General features: G+C 41.4%; 2 protein-coding genes across 4 annotated transcripts in view; one reads left to right on the forward strand and one right to left on the reverse strand.

Moving 5' to 3' along the window:
* The window catches only part of LOC110523878 (alpha-mannosidase 2), a 78,045-nt gene extending 67,738 nt beyond the window's left edge, over positions 1-10,307 (forward strand). For all 3 annotated transcript variants that reach the window (XM_036977593.1, XM_036977591.1, XM_036977592.1), the window contains exons 17-22: positions 2,464-2,597; positions 6,036-6,177; positions 6,483-6,616; positions 6,844-7,035; positions 8,335-8,448; positions 9,067-10,307. In XM_036977593.1, coding sequence (XP_036833488.1) covers positions 2,464-2,597; positions 6,036-6,177; positions 6,483-6,616; positions 6,844-7,035; positions 8,335-8,448; positions 9,067-9,219 — 869 coding nt within the window. In that variant the 3' untranslated portion in view covers positions 9,220-10,307. The remainder of the gene's footprint in view (positions 1-2,463; positions 2,598-6,035; positions 6,178-6,482; positions 6,617-6,843; positions 7,036-8,334; positions 8,449-9,066) is intronic.
* Positions 10,308-11,766: 1,459 nt separating this feature from the next.
* On the reverse strand, positions 11,767-26,264 carry tmem232 (transmembrane protein 232). Its single transcript, XM_021602985.2, has 13 exons — positions 25,991-26,264; positions 25,548-25,659; positions 24,871-24,976; positions 24,411-24,568; positions 24,150-24,249; positions 23,867-23,988; positions 16,604-16,752; positions 16,258-16,384; positions 15,843-16,020; positions 15,330-15,508; positions 14,395-14,714; positions 14,204-14,282; positions 11,767-12,182 (listed from the first exon to the last, which is right to left on the reverse strand). The coding sequence occupies exons 1-13, from the start codon at positions 26,119-26,121 to the stop codon at positions 11,997-11,999; spliced, it is 1,947 nt and encodes a 648-aa protein (XP_021458660.2). The 5' UTR covers positions 26,122-26,264; the 3' UTR covers positions 11,767-11,996.
* Between the last annotated feature and the right edge of the window lie 26 nt (positions 26,265-26,290).

Below are 26,290 nucleotides of genomic sequence, written 5' to 3' on the forward strand. Positions count from 1 at the left end.
CATGCTACCCAGGGAGCCCCTGAAGGGCTGCATGTCATCACACAGCCAACCAGGCCTTAATTGGACCCAGCATGCAGATTTCTTACTGAAGAATGGTTTCATTGCATATTTTGACCTGAGGGTACAGTATATAAAGATACAGTCTACATGTTGCGAGACGTATCACTATAGTTGTAATTTACCCATTTGGAATTTTTCACTGTGACATTGGTCCTCTATTAATGTATTTACGATATTTAATGGCTCAATGTTGAGACCCAATTTACTTTTTACTGCTTTTGCATTCACCCAAAGTCTATGTACTGTAACTGTGGATTTTTTCTTCTTAGATATATTTATTCATGTTTTGCATTATTTCTGGGGTTATGTTTATTTTTTTTTTTTCATCTGAAGAACTGGGGCAACATTTTTTTCAACTGTTTTGTTGTTTCTCCTCTCGGTGGATTAATTAAGTTAGGTATGTAAAATGATATCAAACAATGCAAGATGTATTCCCAAAAAATGTACAGTACCAGTCAAAAGTTTGGACACATCTACTCATTCAAGGTTTATTTTTTTATTTTTTACTGTTTTCTACATTGTAGAATAATAGTGAAGACATCAAAACTATGAAATAACGCATATGGAATCATGTACAGTCGTGGCCAAAAGTTTTGAGAATGACATAAATATTAATTTTCACAAAGTCTGCTGCCTCAATTTGTATGATGGCAATTTGCATATACTTCAGAATGTTATGAAGAGTGATCAGATGAATTGCAATTAATTGCAAAGTCCCTCTTTGCCATGCAAATTAACTGAATCCCCCCCCCAAAAAAATTCCACTGCATTTCAGCCCTGCCACAAAAGGACCAGCTGAAATCATGTCAGTGATTCTCTCGTTAACACAGGTGTGAGTGTTGACGAGGACAAGGATGGAGATCACTCTGCTGATGCTGATGCTGAGTGGTGCTTGGAATCTTTTTTCTTCCTCTGTTAACCATGGTTACCTGAAAGGAAACACGTGCCTTCATCATTGCTTTGCACAAAAAGGGCTTCACAGGCAAGGATATTGCTGCCAGTAAGATTGCACCTTAATCAACCATTTATCAGATCATCAAGAACTTCAAGGAGAGCAGTTCAATTGTTGTGAAGAAGGCTTCAGGGCGCCCAAGAAAGTCCAGCAAGCGCCAGGACCATCTCCTAAAGTTGATTCAGCTGCGGGATTGGGGCACCACCAGTACAGAGCTTTCTCAGGAATGGCAGCAGGCAGGTGTGAGTGCATCTGCACGCACAGTGAGTCGAAGACTTTTGGAGGATGGCCTGGTGTCAAGAAGGGCAGCAAAGAAGCCAATTATCTCCAGAAGCCAAAAAACATCAGGGACAGACTGATATTCTGCAAAGGATACAGGGATTGGACTGCTAAGAATGGGGGTAAAGTCATTTTCTCTGATGAATCCCCTTTCCGATTGTTTGAGGCATCCAGAAAAAAGCTTGAGCGCTACCATCAGTCCTGTGCCATGCCAATAGTAAAGCATCCTGAGACCATTCATGTGTGGGGTTGCTTCTCAGCCAAGGGAGTGGGCTCACTCACAATTTTGCCTAAGAACACAGCCATGAATAAAGAATGGTACCAACACATCCTCCGAGAGCAACTTCTCCCAACCATCCAGTAACAGTTTGGTGACGAACAATGCCTTTTCCAGCATAATGGAGCACCTTGCCACAAGGCAAAAGTGATAACTAAATGGCTCGGGGAACAAAACATCAATATTTTGGGTCCATGGCCAGGAAACTCCCCAGACCTTAATCTCATTGAGAACTTGTGCTCAATCCTCAAGAGGCAGGTGGACAAACAAAACCCCACAAATTCTGACAAACTTCAAGCATAGATTATGCAAGAATGGGCTGCCATCAGTCAGGATGTGGCCCAGAAGTTAATTGACAGCATGCCAGGGAGGATTGCAGAGGTCTTGAAAAAGAAGGGTCAACACTGCAAATATTGACTCTTTGCATCAACTTCATGTAATTGTCAATAAAAGCCTTTGACACTTATGAAATGCTTGTAATTATAGTTCAGTATTCCATAGTAACATCTGACAAAAATATCTAAAGACACTGAAGCAGCAAACTTTGTGGAAATTAATATTTGTGTCATTCTCAAAACTTTTGGCCATGACTGTAGTGCATGATTCCATATGTGTTTTATTCATAGTTTTGATGTTTTCACTATCATTCTACAATGTAGTAAGTAGTACAAATAAAGAAAAACCCTTGAATGAGTAGGTGTGTCCAAACCTTTGAGACTCACTAGGAGTATAATTAATACATCAAAATCAAGCCAAAAGAGGAAGGAAGCTTATAAATATGTGCTGTGAATATGCTCTGTGATTGTGTTAGTGTTCTCTTTCTTTCTCTCTCTCTCTCTCTCTCTCTCTCTCTCTCTCTCTCTCTCTCTCTCTCTCTCTCTCTCTCTCTCTCTAGGTGTGGAGGGCCAGGCGGTGGAGATCTGTAACTCGGTAGATATAAGGGGGGAGTTCAACCGTGAAATTACAATGAGGTTAACGTCAGATGTGGACAGCAAGGATCGATTCTTCACAGACCTCAACGGATTCCAGGTACTGTTACTGTATGACCTGGCTCTCTCTCTCTCTCCCTTTCACTCGCCCGCTCACCCCCTCCCCTCCCTACTCAGGCACTGCCCCCCAGATCATTCAATGAGTGAATGAGAATTGTATTTTGTACACACTGAAGGATGCGTGTACAGGGAAAACGGTCACAGCTCTTCGAGGGCCACTTTGAAAGGAAATGTAGCCCTGCAGTCACCCCTGATATTTAAGATATCACAGACACATGCATTGAGTGAAGAAAACACGGGCAAAGAGCAACCGTACACAAGTTATACACGGTGGAACATTTTCATTTTCATTTCTAGTAGGAATGCACAATTACAGCCCAGTCCCTAGCTATCCAGTTGTGAGAAAGCACTCCACAATATAACGGAGCCACATATACCAGAGCAAATACTGCTTTTCTTGCTTCTGAACTGGAGATTTCTATGCGAGACTGTGCATGGACATTGAGCATGTCAACAGTTACGACAAGAGTAATTCACTATGATACAAATGGCTAGTAGCATTAGCTTGACATCAAATGTACATAGAACTGGCTGAATGGGGGTATATTAGATGTCCAAATTCGTATAAATGACTTCTTGGACATCTTCCATTTTGTCATGACAAAGTTTTGAATTGAAAACGACGTCAGAAATGCAGATTTAAACGATTACATTTTGTTCAGGGGAGAATCTTTTGACAGATCAGTGTCTGAGCTCCTTTGCCAATTAGACACTCTGCTGTAATTCTAGTGAGAGGCAGTGTTTTCCCTCAAAATCTCAATTTGCATGGTTTTGGCAGTCGGACCTTACTTTCAGTGATTAAGAGGGATTTACTGCCATCAGAGATTAAATATATTTTTCTCCGACATGCAACACTTCATGCAAACAAACAACAGACAACCCAGCTGAACAGCTTCCCATACCCATTGTAGTCAAAACAAAGACGGTCGGCTTAAGATCCCACTCAACCTACTTTACATCCCAAAAAGTATGTTTAGTCATTCACTGTGCAGAGAAAATCTACCTCTAAACTTTGTTTCAACAAGTCAAAATACATTTCTATTTATTCCTCAGATACCCTAAAATTGTAATCAAACTATAATACTTCTTACGGAAATAAGTATGTTCAATAGGAAACCGATTTTAGCAGTGGGGTATTGTCTTCATGGGGCGCGCAAACACGAATTTCCAAGACTGTGTCCCTGTACGACAACTGATATTTCTTATTAGTTTTTGAAGTTACAAGTCTGAAACATTGAACAAAGACTACTGACACCCTGTGGAAGCCATATGAATTGCATCCAGGGAGCTAATTTTCAATATGACCTTTGGTTGGTTTTTCTTTAGATTTTCTCCTACCATATCGATTTTGTTATATTCTCCTACATTATTTTAACATTTCTACAAACTTCAAAGTGTTTTCTTTCCAATGGTACTAACTATATGCATATCCTGGCCTGAGCAACAGGCAGTTTACTTTGGGCACGTCATTCAGGCGGAAATGGACTAGCCCTAACTAGGGCCTTAAGGTTTTCCTAGTCAGGTCACGTGGTTCCTCAACATCACCTTGATATGTGACCAGAGACGGAAGAGGAAGTGAGACAGCTTTTTTTCTGGTTAATCAATGAACTAAGCAGACCAGACCCAGCTGCTATCGCAATGGTGCCTATGGGAGAGTCACCCCTTAAGCAGACCGGAACTGTGACATTTTTTTTTTTCAATGGTAAAAGTCATCAAATCTAATTTTATTTGTCACATACTTCGTAAACAACAGGTGTAGACTAACAGTGAAATGCTTACTTACAGACCCTTCCCAACAATGCAGAGAGAAAAAATAAAAATGACAGGGGAAAAAATGATAACACAATAAATAAATACACAATGAGTAACGAAAACTTGGCTATATACACAGAGTACCAGTATCGATTCGATGTGCAGGGGTACAAATTAATTGAGGTAAACATGTACATATAGGTAGGGTTAAAGTGACTAGGCAATGGGACAGATAATAAACAGTAGCAACAGCATATGTAATGAGTCAAAAGACTTAGTGCAAAAAGGGTCAATGCAGATACTCCAGGTATCTATTTGGTTAACTATTTATCTAACCATTTCGCAGTCTTATGGCTTGGGGGTAGAAGCTGTTCAGGGTCCTTTCGGTTCCAAACTTGGTGCATCGGTACCGTTTGCCGTGCGGTAGCAGAGAGAACAGTCTATGACTTGGGTGGCTGGAGTCTTTGACAATTTTTTGGGCCTTCCTCTAACACCGCCTGGTATAGACGTCCTGAATGGCAGGGAGCTCGGCCCCAGTGATGTGCTGGGCTGTACACACTACCCTCTGTAGCGCCTTGCTGTCGAATGCCAAGCAGTTGACATACCAAGCGATAATGCAGCCAGTCAAGATGCTTTCAATGGTGCAGCTGTAGAACTTTTTCCAGATCTTAGGGCCGATCCAAATCTTTTCAGCCTTTTGAGGGGGAAAGGCATTGTCATGCTTTCTTCACGACTGTGTTAGTGTGTGTGGACCATGTTAATTCTTTAGTGATGTTGACACCGAGGAATTTGAAGGTCTGGACCTGCTCCACTATAGCCCAGTCGATGTGGATGGGGGCGTTCTCAGCCCTCTGTTTCCTGTAGTCCACGATCAGCTCCTTTGTCTTGCTGACGTTGAGGGAAAAGTTATTGTCCTGGCACCACACTGCCAGGTCACTGACACACTGACATCCTCATTATAGGCTGTCTCATTGTCGTCGGTGATCAGGCACTGTCGTGTCGTCAGGAAACTTAATGATGGCGTTGGAGTCGTGCGCGGCTGCGCAGTCATGGGTGAACAGGGAGTACAGGAGGGGACTAAGCATGCACCCCTGGGGGCTCCCGTCTTGAGGGTCAGCGTGGCGGATGTGTTGTGGCCTACCCTCACCAACTGGGGGCGGCCCGTTAGGAAGTCCAGGATCCAGTTGCAGAGGAAGTTGTTCAGTCCCAGGGTTGTGAGCTTAGTGATGAGCTTGGAGGGCACTATGGTATTGAACGCTGAGCTGTCTTCAATGAACAGCATTCTCACATAGGTGTTCCTTTTGTCCAGGTGGGAAAGGGCAGTGTGGAGCTCAATAAAGATTGCATAATCTGTGGATTTGTTGGGGCGTTATGTGATTCGGAGTGGGTCCAGGGTGTCTGGGATGATGGTGCTGATGACTGCCATGACCAGCCTTTCAAAGCATTGCATTAATAAAGATGTGGGTACTACGGGGCGATAGTAATTTAGGCAGGTTACCTTTGCTTTCTTGGGCAAAGGGACTATGGTGGTCTGCTTGAAACATGTAGGTATTACCGACTGGATCAGGGAGAGGTTGAAAATGTCAGTGAAGATACTTGCCAGCTGGTCAGCGCATGAGTGGGACATCTTCATTTATCCACCATCTTTGATGTGATTTTCTTGCAGATCCAGTCTAGAAAAACCATGGCCAAACTTCCCCTCCAGGCAAACTTTTACCCCATGACCAGTATGGCCTACCTTCAGGACCCCGGCACCAGACTGACCCTCCTCACCGCACAGTCCCTGGGCTCCGCCAGCCTCAAGAGTGGTGAGTGCAGGCCTGGGGATTTGTTTTCTGTTGTCTATTGGAAGGAGGGCATCAGTACTTTAATTGTCCAGGAAAGATGACATCCCTGCTCGGTTCTAAGATTACCATCTGTACAGTACATAGTGTCATCTGCTATTTTGGCACCAGGATGTGAAAAGAAGGAGAGATATGACTTGATTTAAAATGAGTGCAATTTCTATCGTGCTGTTTCTTGCCAAGCAATACATGTATATACACATTTATGTTATGTAAACAGAAGGCAATGTGATATTGAAATAGATCAACTTTGACCTTTTCCCCTCCAGGCCAATTGGAGGTGATCATGGACCGTCGGCTGAACCAGGATGATAACCGCGGGATGGGCCAGGGCGTCCTGGACAACAAAGTTACTGCCAGCTCCTTCCGCCTGCTACTGGAGAAGAGGGCCAAGACCGATGGGGTACTAATACCAGGAATTTGAAGCAATTTTGTCATTTTCGTAGTTACTGTAGAGTGTAGTTCTATTGTAGGTTTACTGAGGTTCACTGACAATGGAGACTTGATTAAGACGATTAAGGTTCAAACATTGTCATTATAGTACATTATGATCAATCCTCTCTTTTCCCAGTTACTTTTGCACCAGAGTATTGCCCTAACCCGTCCATGTCCCTGCTTTGATATTTCCAGGGGGAGAAACTCTCTACCCTCAGCTACCCGTCTCTGCTGAGTCACGTGTCGTCGCTGTACCTGAACCACCCTCTGATCCCCATGGCTGTGAGCACGGAGGCAGAGTCCCGGTCTCTATCCCCCTTAAGCCCTCTGGCCTCATCACTGCCCTGTGACGTCCACTTGGTCAACCTACGCACCATCCAGTCCAAGGTGAAGGTTTTCGTATTGCTACATAATACTTTCTTCTCTTTTCTCTCTGTGGAGCATAAGGCCGCAACAAGCCGTACATCCCGTTGCTCTTTTACCTGTGTAGTAATGTTTTCATTTACCTTGCGTTAACAGGTTGTTCCCTAGTGATTTAATCGTTGCGTTGTACTTGCATATTCATGGCGTTCGGGACATTTTTCGAATGAACCCGTTCCTTATTCCCCCAAAAAAGAAACGCTCGCGTCATTTGCTACTGTATTCAAACGATGAATTACTATGTAACATGTTAATACAATGCTGTTGCCACAGTACTTACAGTGGTACTACATAGGAGCAACTCCTTACAAAGAGTCACCAGGTTTTCTAAAGTGATGAGTGCACCGCTGTGTTCTCATAGTCATTGTCTTTAATATGATTAAGCGCATCCCTGACTGTATGGATTACCCTGGCTGTATGGAATACTGGCTTAATTGCTTGTTAGGACAAAACACACACTCAGCACTCCTCCAAGGGGCTCTCCATTCATTTCCTTATATAATCTCTGTAAATAAACACTACATCTGTATGTTGTAAGTCTTCTATGATCTCCTCTTTGTTGTTGCATGGCCCATCAACTCTGATGACACCGCCGTCTATCATGTCAAAGATCGAGCTAATTGTTCCGGGGATCTGCCGACCAATTTGCTCGATTATCGATTGTACAGGCACGCTCGGACATCCAATTTGACTCTGAGAACAAATCAAAAGAGGAGACGGGCAGAATCGTTGAATGTGTGTTCGACGAGGGCTTTGTACTCATTTATACAAATACTCACATGATGACACCACTGCCGCTACTACCTACTACTAACACACTTAGTATGCACTGTGGCATCTCCATATACTCAGCCAGGAACTGTGGATGTAAAAACAAAAAAAAACTGTTTCTGAAAGGGGGATGAAATTGACTGCAGTAACCCTGTTTCAGAGTCCGAACCTGGGTTCAAATACTATTTAAAATCTTTCGATCTTTCTTGCCTGGTATTCCAGATAGGTGGGGTGGGGTTTGCGGTATTGAGACTATTCTATTGGTCCATTCATCCAGACTAGCTCAATAAAGCACTGATAAAGTGTTTGAAATTATGTAGAACAGTATTTGAACCCAGGTCTGTTGCAGAAGCAGCACCTCGAACATGGCTGTGGAAATGCAGCTGACCTGTGAAAGGGTGGTATCTATAATTGATCCAGTGTTTAGGCTGAAGGGGGGGGGGGGAGAACAGGAGGGGTCTTTATGGGGACTGAAGTTTCTCACTGGTCCTACAGGAGGAAGGGGGTGGGCCGTCGGACGAGGCGGCTTTGATTCTGCACAGAAAAGGCTTTGACTGCGCCCTCTCGAATAGGAACACAGGGCTACTGTGTGCCACCACGCAGGGGAAGGTAAGGCCTGCCACACACATGCCGGCACACTAGCACACACAGGAACACACACGTTATACACACACAAATGAAAGTTGTGATCAAACACTTTATTAATTAGTGATTAAAGGGAATTTTAACCTGAGGGTTGCACGCGATGCTCTTTATTCAAGCAGCTAGTAGTGTTACAGAAATGAACTTCCCCTCCAGCAAAAAAAGCTCAAGAGTCACTTGCCACAGAAAATGTGCAGTGAGGAAGGAAATTCCTTTCATTACATTTCCTCCTTTTCCAATGTCATGACAACTGTAACAATGCAACCATAATCAGTTTAAGTGAATACTTATCTCTCTCCAAGAGGAAAATCAAGGCTGTTATGACCAAGAGTGTGTTCATTAGAAAATGGCCAGAGTAGATGGTGAAATCTCTGTTGACCCAGGCACTTAATCTTAATATATTTAATAAGCCTGTTAAGTGTCCAGTTATATTAATAGCTTCTAAAAGGAAATGGTATTTCATCGTGATCATCGGTGTCAATTTTTTTTATTGAACCTATCCATCAACGCCTTTCATAATGGGTTTTCCTATTCAAACATGCGGGTATAATGCCATTGTTCATGTTTGGATTGGTTTTCTCACAGATCCGCATGGAGAAGCTGTTTTCTGAACTGAAATTCCAGAGCATCACCCCTGCGTCTCTTACTCTGATGCACACGCCTGATAAAGGGTCGAACCAAGAGGAAATCAGCCTTAAGCCAATGGAGATCAGCACATACCGTGTGCAGCTGACATGAGCGCTGGCCAGAGAGTCGGTGATCGCCACGGAACATGCCCAACATCCGGCCTCTGTTCCTGTGCCGAAAAAACATAGTCAGCGAGGCTATGCAGAAGCCTGAAATGCATAGGACATCCTTGGAAGAGACAGAAGGAGGGAAAGAGGAAGAAGAGAGGGAGGACGAGAAGGAAAGAGAGGCAGGAGGAGAAGTAAATGGAACTTGCTTAAGCTTAATTCTACAAGTGCAATATTATATTGTTTGAGTCCAGTATACCTAGTTATGCTGCAGTCTCAGGTTCTGTATGTGTTGGGAACGTTTGTGTTGCAATTTCACATCTATTGGGATGACCACATGTTCAGATTTCCTTTTTCCACAGATATGATTTTGTACAATGTGATTCTTTGTTTTCTTTATACTGAGGTATGGCTTCAATCATAGTGAATATTGCTTCATGTCCTTGGCGTGCCTGAAAAAATATTTGAAGGCCAACTGATTCTAAATATTAATTCAATATTTTTTTAGCGGTCAACATTTATATGTGATAAATTGTTAATTGCAAGTGAGATCTTGTTTTGTTGTTCGTTCCAAAGAGCAAGAAATGTGCCTTATTTCACAGTTTTATAATGAGCCTTATGTACATATCTTTGTATGTTGGTCTTGGGAGAAAATTGTCACTTACAATTTGCTATCGATGCAAAATGAATGCATTTCATAGTTGATGTCACAAGATTGACATGTGGTATTACATTAATTGATATGGGTCTGTTATTCTGACCTTCATACAGTGGGGAGAACAAGTATTTGATACACTGCCGATTTAGCAGGTTTTCCTACTTACAAAGCATGTAGAGGTCTGTAATTTTTAAGTATTTGATACATCAGAAAAGCAGAACTTAATATTTGGTACAGAAACGTTTGTTTGCAATCACAGAGATCATACGTTTCATGTAGTTCTTGAACCAGGTTTACAAACACTGCACCAGGGATTTTGGCCCACTCCTCCATACAGATCCTTCAGGTTTCGGGGCTGTCGCTGGGCAATACAGACTTTCAGCTCCCTCCAAAGATTTTCTATTGGGTTCGGGTCTGGAGACTGGCTAGGCCACTCCAGGACCTTGAGATGCTTCTTACAGAGCCACTCCTTAGTTGCCCTGGCTGTGTGTTTCGGGTCGTTGTGATGCTGGAAGACCCAGCCACAACCCATATTCAATGCTCTTACTGAGGGAAGGAGGTTGTTGGCCAAGATCTTGCGATACATGGCCCCATCCATCCTCCCCTCAATACGGTGCAGTCGTCCTATGCCCTTTGCAGAAAAGCATCCCCAAAGAATGGTTTCCACCTCCATGCTTCACGGTTGGGATGGTGTTCTTGGGGTTGTACTCATCCTTTTTCTTCCTCCAAACACGGTGAGTGGAGTTTAGACCAAAAGGCTCTATTTTTGTCTCATCAGATCACATGAACTTCTCCCATTCCTCCTCTGGATCATCCAGATGGTCATTGGCAAACATCAGACAGGCCTGGACATGCACTGGCTTGAGCAGGGGGACCTTGCGTGCGCTGCAGGATTTTAATCCATGACGGCGTATTGTGTTACTAATGGTTTTCTTTGAGACTGTGGTCCCAGCTCTCTTCAGGTCATTGACCAAGTCCTGCGGTGTAGTTCTGGGCTGATCCCTCACCTTCCTCATGATCATTGATGCCCCACGAGGTGAGATCTTGCATGGAGCCCCAGACCGAGGGTGATTGACTGTCATCGAGAACTTCTTCAATTTTCTAATAATTGCAGCAACAGTTGTTGCCTTCTCACCAAGCTGCTTGCCTATTGTCCTGTAGCCCATCCCAGCCTTGTGCAGGTCTACAATTTATTCTTGATGTCCTTACACAGCTCTCTGGTCTTGGGCATTGTGGAGGGGTTGGAGTCTGTTTGATTGAGTGTGTGGACAGGTGTCTTTTATACAGGTAACGTGTTCAAACAGGTGCCGTTAATACAGGTAATGAGTGCTGAACATGAGGGCTTCTTAAAGAAAAACTAACAGGTCTGTGAGAGCCGGAATTCTTACTGGTTGGTAGGTGATCAAATACTTATGTCATGCAATAAAATGCAAATTATTTACTTAAAAATCATACAATGTGATTTTCTGGATTTTTGTTTTAGATTCCTTCTCTCACAGTTGAAGTGTACCTATGATAAAAATTACAGACCTCTACATGCTTTGTAAGTAGGAAAACCTGCAAAATCGGCAGCAGTGTATCAAATACTTGTTCTCCCCACTGTATATGTGGTGAGTGATAAAACATTTTTTGTTGCTTTACACAGCTATCACATTTTTTTTATTTTTTAAATCACATCTTATGATAACCTCAGTGCAGTATATCTACTGCTTCAACAGAGATGTGCAACGTCCTCTACTGTCGTTTTGTGAAGCTCCTCTTGGTAGAGCACACACGTTGGATGTTTTGTTCCATTCAATCACTTGCAGGTAAAGGGAAACTGCACTGCGAGTTCACTTGGAATGTTCACACAAATTTCTACCAATGTTGCTCGCTAAGAGTCACATTTTGTCATTTTTTTTTCTATCTTTCTGTAAATATAATGTGAGATTAAAAAAGGATGAAACCCAAGTTACGTTGGCCAATTAAATGAAATAAAGTGCATAAAACAATTTTGCACTTGTTGTATGCAAGACACTATTCCCTCCCAAAATAATGCTAGATGCAATCACCATGGTAAAAATGTTTTTGGATCAGTATTATAACAAAGAGCATGGCACAAGTCATGTATGTCTCTTTCAGATTCAGATTTGACCTCCCGTTTGTTGATATTCAGGCAGCTCATATGGTTTGGTGTCCTTCTTGACTTTCTCCACCCGCCTCCTCATAATCTCTTTGAATTGTTCCTCTTTTTCCTTTTGTACTTTCTCTAATTCATTTTGTTCAGCATCTTCCTCCTCTGCCATTTTGATCTGTAGTTCTTTTTGCCACTGTAGTGAAATGAAAATACATTTGACTTGAATTTCCATCCCAACCATAGTTACTTTCAACCATCATCAGAAATTACAGTGACTTTGATTAAGTTATCACTGCTAATATACAGTGCCTTGCGAAAGTATTCGCCCCCTTGACCTTTGCGACCTTTTGCCACATTTCAGGCTTCAAACATAAAGATATAAAACTGTATTTTTTTGTGAAGAATCAACAACAAGTGGGACACAATCATGAAGTGGAATGACATTTATTGGATATTTAAAACTTTTTTAACAAATCAAAAACTGAAAAATTGGGCGTGCAAAATTATTCAGCCCCTTTACTTTCAGTGCAGCAAACTCTCTCCAGAAGTTCAGTGAGGATCTCTGAATGATCCAATGTTGACCTAAATGACTAATGATGATAAATACAATCCACCTGTGTGTAATCAAGTCTCTGTATAAATGCACCTGCACTGTGATAGTCTCAGAGGTCCGTTAAAAGCGCAGAGAGCATCATGAAGAACAAGGAACACACCAGGCAGGTCCACGATACTGTTGTGAAGAAGTTTAAAGCTGGATTTGGATACAAAAAGATTTCCCAAGCTTTAAACATCCCAAGTAGCACTGTGCAAGCGATAATATTGAAATGGAAGGAGTATCAGACCACTGCAAATCTACCAAGACCTGGCCGTCCCTCTAAACTTTCAGCTCATACAAGGAGAAGACTGATCAGAGATGCAGCCAAGAGGCCCATGATCACTCTGGATGGACTGCAGAGATCTACAGCTGGGGTGGGAGACTCTGTCCATAGGACAACAATCAGTCGTATATTGCACAAATCTGGCCTTTATGGAAGAGTGGCAAGAAGAAAGCCATTTCTTAAAGATATCCATAAAAAGTGTCATTTAAAGTTTGCCACAAGCCACCTGGGAGACACACCAAACATGTGGAAGAAGGTGCTCTGGTCAGATGAAACCAAAATTGAACTTTTTGGCAACAATGCAAAACGTTATGTTTGGCGTAAAAGCAACACAGCTGAACACACCATCCCCACTGTCAAACATGGTGGTGGCAGCATCATGGTTTGGGCCTGCTTTTCTTCAGCAGGGACAGGGAAGATGGTTAAAATTGATGGGAAGATAGATGGAGCCAAATACAGGACCATTCTGGAAAAAAACCTGATGGAGTCTGCAAAAGACCTGAGACTGGGACGGAGATTTGTCTTCCAACAAGACAAAACATAAAGCAAAATCTACAATGGAATGGTTCAAAAATAAACATATCCAGGTGTTAGAATGGCCAAGTCAAAGTCCAGACCTGAATCCAATCGAGAATCTGTGGAAAGAACTGAAAACTGCTGTTCACAAATGCTCTCCATCCAACCTCACTGAGCTCGAGCTGTTTTGCAAGGAGGAATGGGAAGAAATTTCAGTCTCTCGATGTGCAAAACTGATAGAGACATACCCCAAGCGAATTACAGCTGTAATCGCAGCAAAAGGTGGCGCTACAAAGTATTAACTTAAGGGGGCTGAATAATTTTGCACGCCCAATTTTTCAGTTTTTGATTTGTTAAAAAAAATTGAAATATCCAATAAATGTCGTTCCACTTCATGATTGTGTCCCACTTGTTGTTGATTCTTCACAAAAAAATACAGTTTTATATCTTTATGTTTGAAGCCTGAAATGTGGCAAAAGGTCGCAAAGTTCAAGGTGGCCGAATACTTTCGCAAGGCACTGTCCTAAACCATGCACAGTAAGGGTTGGCTAATACACTTTTAGCAAGAGAACATCCTCAAAAAGCAATCAGGGTACAGTATATCCCCAGGCACAATGCCACCATAAGGAACACATCACACACACTGGAAAAGGACATTCATTTCTAATTACACTCTATGATTTGTTTTTGGCACATCTCTATTTATGCAAGGGACATTATCAATACAAAATTGACATTCATAATTGTAATCTGCGTGTATCAGGTTTGTAATACCTTGCGTGAATCACTTTTTATGTATGTCTTAATGTAATGCTCTCACCTGGTCCTCCACAACTCTCATCAAGTCAACATCTGTACGTGCATTGAAGTCCATGTAAGTTTGATGTTTCTTACTTTTTCTAGGATAAATGTAATGACATCATGTTCAATTACATGTCACTTCTTTTCCATAGTTACATCAAGTATTGTAGTCAAACGTAGAACAATTTAGCCAAAATCTGTTTACTGTACCCCGGGGCACTGTGATATTCCTCTGGATGTCTGGTTGGATGCTGCGTCTTACTGGCAGGGCCAGGGACTGTTTCTTTAGGCAGTGGAGGACAGGCTTCCAGCCTAGGTCTGTTGGAGGGAGGTGGTGGTTCCTTCTTGGCCTTGGTGTGGGGGGTGAGCTGGAGAGGCGTGGGGGGAAGGTAGAGCTGAGAGAGGGTACATGCTAACCTCCAAGTGATCAGTTGGCCAGGTAGACAAGCAGGTACGCTAGAAGCAGAGGTAGATGATGATGGCTTCCCTCCCTCACTGAGAAGACTGCTCTCTGAAACATTCGTTTCAGCCTAGGAAACAAATAAAAGAGCACATATATATTGCAGTGCCTTAACTTATGTTTAAAAAATAATAATAATAAGTTAAGTAATTTAGTAGTTATGCATTTCATTTGCAAAAACTTGGACAGAGTATTAAACAATGCCATGGTAATAACCACAGTAATGATAAAATATGCTAATCTTTAATTGGATCCATAAATCACCAAAAACTGCCTTTGTTCCCTTCGTTTCGATCACAAGTAAGAACCAGTTTTACATTTTTTCTGATGCAAATTATATTTCAGCTAACAATAAATGTGTGAATAAGAAGCCAAGTTGCTGATTCTGTTTGGATTTTAAGACTGAATCCTCTTTTACAGGTAATTGATATTCGTTTTCAGAATCTTCCATACTATATATAGACTGTGACAAATTTCAGGACTTTCAGGATTTTCCTAATGATGTTATTCAGCTCCAACCTGGTAAGCAGATATGTTTGTGCTTTAAACAATACTTTGTAAAGGGAAAAGCAGTTGTGACAACACAGCAGTTGTATATGAAAAGTCAAAGACATCTCTTTTCTTTGAGAGTACGTTGACTAGGAAAAGATCTGGACCTTAAGAGATATCAAAAACAACTCGGCACCTCTATAACCCGGGCGGCATCTCCGACTCTCTGGTCAGTCTCTTGGCACAGGTGTTCCTGCAGAGTGATCCAGGCCACATTCCTCAGCCCCTCCTGCAACACAGCTCCGCTGAGCCCTCGGCATACGCACACCAAAGCCTGAACAGCACTGTAGCGCAGCTGCCAGGCCTCGGCGCCAGCTAGCGAATGAACAGATGACACCACACTCAGTGAAAACCCTGACAAACTGGAGACCAGGATAGGGAATTACTGCTTTAGACTTTTGGTGTAAAGATAATGGTTAATGCAAGCTGTTTCATTGGATCGTACTCTTGCTTTAAACTGTAATGCATGCAATGGAAGTTTAGGCTAATAAATCATTTAGGCATAAAATCTGAAGATGATGAAAACTCTATAACTCCCACAAACCAAAACCAAAACAAATGTGGCTATTTTTGTACAATGCTCATGCTTCAGTGTTTGTTTGCTTGTTTTTCCACTATCTCCATCCGTCATGCGACTTCCTGGACTTACAGTGGTTCAGAAGTTTAAGCAGTCCATCAGTATTGTGATATCCTGGAGGGGTTTGACTGCCCAGCAGAGCTGTTTTCTGTATCTCTGCATTGCTGCTATGCTGGCATATGTCTGCTAACACAGTGGTATAGATGTGTTCCAACTGCCATGGCCAGCAACCACTCTGAGACATACCTTCCTGGAAAAGAGAATGACATACTTTTAGCACGAATGAAAGAAATGAAAAGAGAGAGAAGTTAATTTAGTGTGTGGATTATGGGCCGGCTTTACCAGAACCAGATTTAGCCTAGACCTGGGCTAAAAAAAAGCATGCTCAATGGAGAATCTCCAGTTAAAATAACTTTTAGTCCAGGACTAGGCTTAATCTTGGTCTGGGTAACCAGCCCATAATATGTATGGCAGTTAATAGCTTTACGTTTTCTTCTATAATCCCATCCTGCTCTGTCTTTGGGTTGATGTGGAGACTCATCAACATCTGAAGGCACAACAAGCTGGACTTTGCAGCCTCACCCAGAACCATTAATCCCAAAGCACAGTCCACCCTGGATTTAACAAATATGAAATAAAATGTATTAATTTACAATAAAACACTTTGATTTGGATGATTACACAAGTATTTATGACTTGATACTGGTATAAAATAAACATTCATATATTTATGAAGCATGATGCGTCAGGAGTAATGTAGGAACTAATGTTGCACTAATGAAAACGTTTGACTGTTGGAGAGAACAAGATTACAATACCCAGCCCAAACCAACCAGTTGTCTTTCTGCAGCTCCTCTCTCAGCATGATGAGGTGCTGTGCCACTTGGGAGAGCTGGCGGACATTGTTTTGTACGCAGTACCAACTGAGAAGACAATGCCAGAGCACCTGGTTCATGTCATACTCCTGACAGTCTGCCTGAGCCTACAGTACACAACAGATCACATATGGAAAGCATCAGGACGTAGCTACGGGATATGCAAACAGCATATGTGGGTGGGTCTAATCTTGGACGTTTATTGGTTGAAACCGTATTCCAGCCTGTGTCTATTCCACAAATTACCACCGGCTAAAGCTATGACTTTGAAATGCCTATTTACTCTGTTACATCTCACTGCGCAATCCACTGTCTCGTCAACCCAGCCAGGCAATTTATATGAATTGTTCAACTTGATCTCCGCTGTACAAAGCATCTTGACATTATCTCCTGTTTCTCTTAGACTAGCAACTGGTTTTCAATAGTGGATGTTTGTATAAACCTTACTCTGTCTCACTGACATTTGCAACATTGTTTCAGTATTGAAATTCGACCTCTAGCTGTCCCATAGTAATAAACGGTGTAAGGGTCGGGATGAGAATGACAGGCGGGCAGCTTTTCTCAGCCAGGCGAAATCATGAATCAGCTGGCATAATTTGTATGGCTATAGGGAAAGAATGGTCGATAGAAAACAGGTCGAACGAAACAAAATGCAGCTCGTTTGCAGCTTCAGTTTGAAGTGATTGTGTTTGCTGTGTTGTTGGCTAGCTCATCTGAACAATAGTGTTCTGATGAGAGAGCACATTTTCTATGCCAGGCGAAATCGCCCATCATAAGCTCATTGTTGTGGATGCAGATCTGCCAACTCTCACACATTGGCAGAGGGACACACACATTTGACCCTCTTCTCACGCATTGAAAAGTACTGTTTTTATTTTTCGAATTAGTTAATTGTATAGTCAGCGCGTTAACTTTTCAACTGTGCTCCAAATCGTTTTGAAATCGGAGCATCTGCGCCTGCAATTTAACATTACGAGCGGAACCTCTACCACTGTCCTGTTTTGCAACAGCACAGTGAACAACGGCACATTGAAGCATATGATTGGTCTAGTTATGTAAGGGATCAAGGGGATTGAATGCATGTTTTAAAGAAACGCCCCTCAAAATTAGAGTGTAGCTGAATGCAGAGCGAGAATGTTATCCGCTGAGTTTATAAAACTGTAAAAAGAGCAGCACGGTAAAAACAAAAATTGCTGTTACTCCCGTCCCTATTATTGCAGAATGCAGCCTTTTGACAGCATGTACTAAAGTCGATTTAATCCACACTCACATTAGTCCCCTCGTTTGGCATTTAGGCTGTGACAAAGACAGATTTACAGCAGTGGCGGTCACTGCCGTTTATGATGAGGGGTGAAGATTTTATTTTTTCTATTACAGCATGTTTGATGACTGTCATTCAAATTCCATTCACCCAATTCAATGTAACATCGATAGGTTTAGGCTACTGCATGATCAAATTTTCCCTATACCCATCACGTGGTTGCTGCAACCTAGCCTGAATGAAAGTTTACAACGTAGGTGCACACAGGTTGAGAGAAAAATTTGAGATGACAGACGCATGGACAGAGAGTGACCCATTCAATACCGCCTTGCACATGCTTGCCTGCTCCTACGTTATCTAGGGTGTAATCATTCGTCCAACAGTTGCAAACGAGTTTCTATTGGACAAATTCTGGTAATTTTTCCCCGTTTCGTTTAAGACATTTTTTAAAACAGAATCGGTGGAATGAATACCCACCTGATCATGCATAAACACAGTTCACTTTCATAGCAGCCACGTTGTATTCCTTCTCGCCTCTATGCACTCTCCTCCTCTCACCTTTTCCCTTTGTTTGTGGACTTCAATAAACAACATATCAGCTCTATGTGACCAGGCGAAAAAACCTTTCCAAGCCAAACTATGTCATAACCGCTACACACAGCATACATCGTTGTACCTATATTAGCTAAAGTAACATTCTAGTCAACATAGCTAATAAAACAAATACATTAGTGAACTCACTACAATCATGCAGTAAGATCACAGTGTACAGTCAGTAAGCAGTTACACCGGCAGGTGCCGGTGGCAATAAATTAATTAAACAAAAAGCGTACCTTGACATGGAAGAGTTCCAGTGATGTGTTGGATAGTCATAGCCAGCTAGCTAACATAGCATTCCTCTGTTTTAGCCAGGTGTTGAGTAACTAAACAAGCCAGCTACATTTGCTAGCTAAGTAAGTGAAACTAAAAGTGAGGAAAAAATGACACTGTCACGCCCTCTCTCGCTTCTCCTTCATTTTTGAATAAATTCATATGTTGAAAACTGTTCAACTATTGTCTTTCTCTTGGAGTCAACTACTCACCACATTTTATGCACTGCAGTGCTAGCTAGCTGTAGCTCATGCTTTCAGTACTAGATTCATTCTCTGATCCTTTGATTAGGTGGACAACATGTCAGTTCATGTTATTATTATCTATTTACTTTATTTAGTCTGATCAGTGGAACAATTCTCATTCTTAACAATGGGCTAAAATAGAGGGTAGTTACTGTGCTTGTCACCAAGAACACTACCGTTACTCCCCACACTTATTCTATTATTCCACTTCTTCCCAATTTTGCCAGTGTAATCACATATCTGATATGCGTACTTGTGTCTCTGAAAAAGTATGATATTTGTATTACTATTGCAGCCATTCTTGGGACAGTTTTGAATAAGTCATACAAATAAGCATTAGATATTAAATGCTCCAGGAATCCAAAATAATTTTTGATATTTTAGTAACGTGCGCAAGCTAGGCAGAGATGGTAGGGGTCTCACAACTCATAAACACATATTTTGTCTATTTAGAGTAAGATGATGGAAAGGATCTTCAACAATATAGTAGGCATAAGTAGTAAGGAAGTAGCAATGTAAGAGCTTTGGCTTGTGAGAGCCGGAACGGCTCATTGGGCAGGAGCCGATCTCCTGTTTCTGTAGCGTGAGGCATCTTGATGTAAAGTACACCCCCTGGACAGGACGCAAGTCTATTGCAGGGCCTTACCACCTACATTTGAAGTCAGAAGTTTACATACAATTAGATTGGAGTCATTAAAACTTGTTTTTCAACCACTTCACAAATTTCTTGTTAACAAACTATAGTTTTGGCAAGTCGGTTAGGACATTTTACAGACAGATTATTTCACTTAAAATTCATTATATCACAATTCCAGTGGGTCAGAAGTTTACGTACACTAAGTTGACTGTGCCTTTAAACAGCTTGGAAAATTCCAGAAAACAATGTCATTGCTTTAGAAGCTTCTGATAGGCTAATTGGAATCATTTGAGTCAACTGGAGGTGTACCTGTGGATGTATTTCAAGGCCTACCTTCACACTCAGTGACTCTTTGCTTGACATCATGGGAAAATCAAAAGAAATCAGCCAAGACCTCAGATTCTTTTTTTTAGACCTCCACAAGTCTGGTTCATCCATGGGAGCAATTTCCAAATTCCTGAAGGTACCATGTTCCTCTGTACAAACAATAGTACGCAAGTATAAATACCATGGTACCACGCAGCCTTCATACCAATCAGGAAGGATACGTGTTCTGCCTCCTAGAGATGAACATACTTTGGTGCGAAAAGTGCAAATCAATCCCAGAACAACAGCAAAGGACCGTGTGAAGGAAAAAGGTACAAAAGTATCTATATCCACAGTAAAACGAGTCCTATATCGACATAACCTGAAAGGCCGCTCAGCAAGGAAGAAGCCACTGCTCCAACCACACCATAAAAAAAGCCAGACTACGGTTTGCAACTGCACCTGGGGACAAATATCGTACTTTTTGGAGAAATGTCCTCTGGTCTGAATAGAACTGTTTGGCCATAATGACCATCATTATATTTGGAGGAAAAAGGGGAGGCTTGCAAGCCGAAGAATACCATCCCATTGACCTGGAGAATCCGCAACCCGCAAGAATTCAGAATCACACCACAGAGGAGGAAGCCTAGATCAAATTTACAAGCAGCAATGATGAGGATCACCCCAGACGCTCAAAGGCTGGCTCCTCCCAAGATTTTTTAGACCAGGAAGAGGAGCCACGCAGGTTCCCCAACAAGAGAGGGAGAGGACGTGGAAGAGGCCAACACGGAGGAAGAAATCAAGACTATCCAACCACACAAAGCAGGACCAGAACAAGGCTGTGATCAACATTTCTGGAGAACCCCTTTATGCTGGTTGTGTAAGGGTCTTGTCTAAAGGACTGTCCTTTGCAGCCACATACTCAACTAATGAATTCAATACAAAGATTGACCTATTTTGTTTCTACATCTGAAGGCCTGGTACGAGCAAAACATTTCTCCAACTACAGACACCGGTGTTTCAGGTCAGGCAGTTTCTGTGCCCTCAAAAACACCTTTCAAGCCCAAGTTCACCTTTTGTCCCATTGTCCAGAATACCACACTAAAAGGTCAAATTTACTCTAACCAAACATGACATAACTTTTCTAAGACAGAGGGGGATGCAGTTGAATCATTGTCCAAAAAAGGACGGGTTGTGGTTAAAAAAGCAGACAAAAGGTGGCGCTACCGTAGTGTGGAGTGAAGACAAATGTGACAGAAGCCTACCGTCAATTATACAATGATGAATTCTACCGACCTCCAACCCTACAGAGGATCTCAAAGCTGAATTGAAAGGGATCCTCACAGAAGCTAAGGAGAATGGCTATATTTCAGACAATGAGTTTTTAAAAAGTATTATCTTCTTCCAAAGGTCCACAAGAATCTTGAACCCGTGCCAATATTTCTTCCAAATACCGGTTTCGAGGGCATTATCGCTTAATTAGTCACCTAGATAAGTCATGTTGTGTTATGACACAGTGCAGAATTACACATATTGACATGCATTTGAGTGAACGTGAATACACTTTTCCAATGTTAATCTTACACTAATCTTAAACCAAATTCATTTTTGGGATAGACTGGATTTAAATGAATATATGCCACTTAGAAGAGTATTATCCAAAGCAACTTTTTCTACCAGCAGCACTGGTAGAAAAAGTACCCAATTGTCATACTTGAGTAAAAGTTAAGATACAGTGCCTTGCGAAAGTATTCGGCCCCCTTGAACTTTGCAACCTTTTGCCACATTTCAGGCTTCAAACATAAAGATATAAAACTGTATTTTTTTGTGAAGAATCAACAACAAGTGGGACACAATCATGAAGTGGAACAACATTTATTGGATATTTCAAACTTTTTTAACAAATCAAAAACTGAAAAATTGGGCGTGCAAAATTATTCAGCCCCTTTACTTTCAGTGCAGCAAACTCTCCAGAAGTTCAGTGAGGATCTCTGAATGATCCAATGTTGACCTAAATGACTAATGATGATAAATACAATCCACCTGTGTGTAATCAAGTCTCCGTATAAATGCACCTGCACTGTGATAGTCTCAGAGGTCCGTTAAAAGTGCAGAGAGCATCATGAAGAACAAGGAACACACCAGGCAGGTCCGAGATACTGTTGTGAAGAAGTTTAAAGCCGGATTTGGATACAAAAAGATTTCCCAAGCTTTAAACATCCCAAGTAGCACTGTGCAAGCGATAATATTGAAATGGAAGGAGTATCAGACCACTGCAAATCTACCAAGACCTGGCCGTCCCTCTAAACTTTCAGCTCATACAAGGAGAAGACTGATCAGAGATGCAGCCAAGAGGCCCATGATCACTCTGGATGGACTGCAGAGATCTACAGCTGAGGTGGGAGACTCTGTCCATAGGACAACAATCAGTCGTATATTGCACAAATCTGGCCTTTATGGAAGAGTGGCAAGAAGAAAGCCATTTCTTAAAGATATCCATAAAAAGTGTCATTTAAAGTTTGCCACAAGCCACCTGGGAGACACACCAAACATGTGGAAGAAGGTGCTCTGGTCAGATGAAACCAAAATTGAACTTTTTGGCAACAATGCAAAACGTTATGTTTGGCGTAAAAGCAACACAGCTCATCACCCTGAACACACCATACCCACTGTCAAACATGGTGGTGGCAGCATCATGGTTTGGGCCTGCTTTTCTTCAGCAGGGACAGGGAAGATGGTTAAAATTGATGGGAAGATGGATGGAGCCAAATACAGGACCATTCTGGAAGAAAACCTGATGGAGTCTGCAAAAGACCTGAGACTGGGACGGAGATTTGTCTTCCAACAAGACAATGATCCAAAACATAAAGCAAAATCTACAATGGAATGGTTCAAAAATAAACATATCCAGGTGTTAGAATGGCCAAGTCAAAGTCCAGACCTGAATCCAATCGAGAATCTGTGGAAAGAACTGAAAACTGCTGTTCACAAATGCTCTCCATCCAACCTCACTGAGCTCGAGCTGTTTTGCAAGGAGGAATGGGAAAAAATTTCAGTCTCTCGATGTGCAAAACTGATAGAGACATACCCCAAGCGACTTACAGCTGTAATCGCAGCAAAAGGTGGCGCTACAAAGTATTAACTTAAGGGGGCTGAATAATTTTGCACGCCCAATTTTTCAGTTTTTGATTTGTTAAAAAAATTTGAAATATCCAATAAATGTCGTTCCACTTCATGATTGTGTCCCACTTGTTGTTGATTCTTCACAAAACAATACAGTTTAATATCTTTATGTTTGAAGCCTGAAATGTGGCAAAAGGAAGCAAAGTTCAAGTGGGCCGAATACTTTCGCAAGGCACTGTATATCATCTTAAATGTAATTGCTAAAATGTACTTCAGTATCAAAAGTAAAGTATAATTAATTTCAAATTCCTTATATTAAGCAAACTAGATGAAACCATTTTCTTGTTTTTTATTTAAAATTTACCAATAGCCAGGAGCACACTCAAACACTCAGACATAATTTATAAACGAAGCACGTCTGTTTAGTGAGATCATAGGCAGTAGGGATGACCAGGGATGTTCTCTTGAGAAGTGTGTGAATTGGACCATTTTTCAGTACTGCTAAGCATTCAAAATGTAACGAGTACTTTTGGATGTCAGGGAAAATGTATGGAGTAAAAAGTGCATGATTTTCTTTCGGAATGTCGTGAAGTAAAAGTATAACTTGTCCAAAAATATAAATAGTAAAATAAAGTACAGATACAACGACCTAAGTAGTACTTTAAAGTACTTTTACTTGATTAAGGGTATATACTATGGGCAGCGCTCTTAATAACTGTTCCATCAGGACCAAAATAAATATTTTAGGAGATTTGTTAGAATTTGTATGTAACTCTTACTGATGCTGAATCATCTTCAAAAGGTTCCAGTCCACAAATGATCTCCCCTGAACGTAACATGAAGTGCACTGAGAGCAAGATGTTTGGATACGGTTGGTAGCATGGCTCACACTGAGACAGAGCTAAAAGGGAAACAGTTTATAGCCATTAGTTGTGTTTTTCAACAACACAGTTCACATCAATTAGTAGAACCTGCATGGGAACACACACAATAATTACACTATTACAGGATATTGCTATGCAAAAGTAGAATGAATCACTATTTATCCATCTAGTACTCTACCTTTTAAAAAAACGTGAAGATGGGATTTGCTTCTTTGGTATCCACTCAGGTTTCCAGAGATGTGAAAGAGAAATAGTCTCAAGAAGACCAAATATCCCAGCTAAAAGAGCACAATAAAGTTGCAAAGGTGAACTAAATATAATACAATTCAAGTTCTTACCCTGTTTTAGGAGTATGGCTGTTCTGTAAACTTGTTACATAAGGTATTTTTTCCCACACAGTGACACGTACTTAAAAGAAACCTAGATCTGTCCACTCTACCTTCAATATCTTCACTTCGCAGGTGTACAAATTGGGCTTCTGGGACGTATCAGTACAGACCCAGTACAAGACTGACTCTCCCAGGTAAAAGAGGGCGGGAATCTGTTCTGCATGCACTGGAGCATGGTCCAGTGACATCAGAAGGGAATCCAGGGAATCTAAAGAGGTAACACAATGTTTGTCTTGATTTAAACAAAAACAGTATGTGTTAACAGCTATGGCATTAACATATTATTCATAATCATTATAATTACCAAGGCCCTAAATCTTTCCTGACCATGTGACTTGACCAGGAAATCCTCTAGGCTCTAATTACATAGTTATAGTAATCTATAGGGCCCTGGGTTTTTAATGGTCAGGTCAAATGGTCAGGAAAGAAATCAGGGCCCGGCCCAATCATTACAGTACAGTTATTGAAAAGTGCACTCTATGCACATTAGGTCTCTCAATAATAACCTACCATTTTGAATTTTACCATGGCACAAACCAAGCAACAGCATCTCTGCCCATGCCAGAGGAAGCTGAACGTGGTAGCCCTCACCCATGCATTTCAGTCCAGCTCTGCGCTGTTGAGGAAAAATATGATTACTGTGAGGTGTACAGCACGGTTGGGGTCAATTCCATTTAAATTCCAGTAAATTCAGAAAGTAAACCAAATTCCTATGCCAAATTTTCCTAATTGAAACGCAAAAAGAGAATTGGAATTTCAATGTACTTCCTGAATTGACTGTAATTTAAATGGAATTGGCCCCAACCGTAGTGTCCAGTTAAATAGCCACACATATTTGATTTTGTCACCATCTGCTGGGAATTCTGTGAACTGTCACGGAAAATGGTTGAGAAATGAATGCGGGACATTGACACCTGGGCTGCGTTCAGTACGAAAAACATTATGGCACGTTCAATTAAACGGGAAAGGGGGAGGGTTGGGGAACGCTGCCAGCATGGCCGCTGCCCTTTATTAAATACGTACCTTCAAAGTCTGTTCAAGAAATTTGAAGAACGTTTTGGAGAAATGTGTTGTTCAGTACAAGCCGTTATGTAATGTAACAAACGTTTAAACGAACTGAACGCACCCCTGGATATTTTGAAAATTAAAATATGAGCATTTATTATTAGATAAGTCCAGGTAAACACCTTGCTTCGGCTAAGTAGTTGTCGTGCCAGCTCATTATACTTTTCTTGTTCCTCAGAGCCATGGGAATTGTTGTACTTTCTGATAAACTCCTCTGTTATTTCAAATGGGTTTCTGTAAAATAGATACATTTTGCCATACAGTAGGCATATGTGAAGACAACAAACTTACAGTAGTAGGCTATGCATTTTTTTTTTACGAAGGGGTATGGGTATATACATTTTAGAAAAATATATCGAGATTGAAACAGTAAAACAAAATTTTGGCAGTCGCCTAAATTGAGCTCCCCCAATCTAGCTCATTTTGCAGAGACAGAGCTTGAACCAGCAACTCTGAGGTTTTGCGCACCACCACCTGTGCCATATGGTCCAGACCTTTACACACATATAGGCTACATTACTTAATTAAGATCAAAAAGGGACAGTGCAGTAAACTCAGTCCTTACCTGGTAGCCTTTGAATTGGTTGTGATTGTTATTTCCTGAGCTTTTTTGAAAAGTCTTTTTTGCAAATCCTCTTTGTGTGTTTGGGAAATTATACCCAAATTATGGACAACTGGAAATTTAATTATAGGCATTTTGCACAGTTTTATAAATACAAAATTACAACATTGGCAGCTTTCATCATTTTGTAGACACCTGTTTTCCTCGCCTACGTCTATGGAATTTCACTCTCATCTCGTGTACATCTGTCTCGTTTGTTTGCTGTGTTTCCATGGACGCATGACAGCGATGTCAAATAAGTGC

This window comes from Oncorhynchus mykiss, chromosome 5 (genome assembly GCF_013265735.2).
Source record: "Oncorhynchus mykiss isolate Arlee chromosome 5, USDA_OmykA_1.1, whole genome shotgun sequence".
In the NCBI taxonomy this organism is placed as follows: domain Eukaryota; kingdom Metazoa; phylum Chordata; class Actinopteri; order Salmoniformes; family Salmonidae; genus Oncorhynchus; species Oncorhynchus mykiss.

What these genes read in the sequence shown, in the direction of transcription:
- tmem232 (XM_021602985.2), bottom strand. Translation starts at nt 26,121, where the DNA reads ATGCCTATAATTAAATTTCCAGTTGTCCATAATTTGGGTATAATTTCC. An exon ending in GCTTAAACTTCTGAACCACT is followed by an intron (nt 15,509 to 15,842) that starts GTAAGTCCAGGA and finishes TTCATTCGCTAG; the next exon opens with CTGGCGCCGAGGCCTGGCAG. An exon ending in GAATATCACAGTGCCCCGGG is followed by an intron (nt 14,283 to 14,394) that starts GTACAGTAAACA and finishes CATTTATCCTAG; the next exon opens with AAAAAGTAAGAAACATCAAA.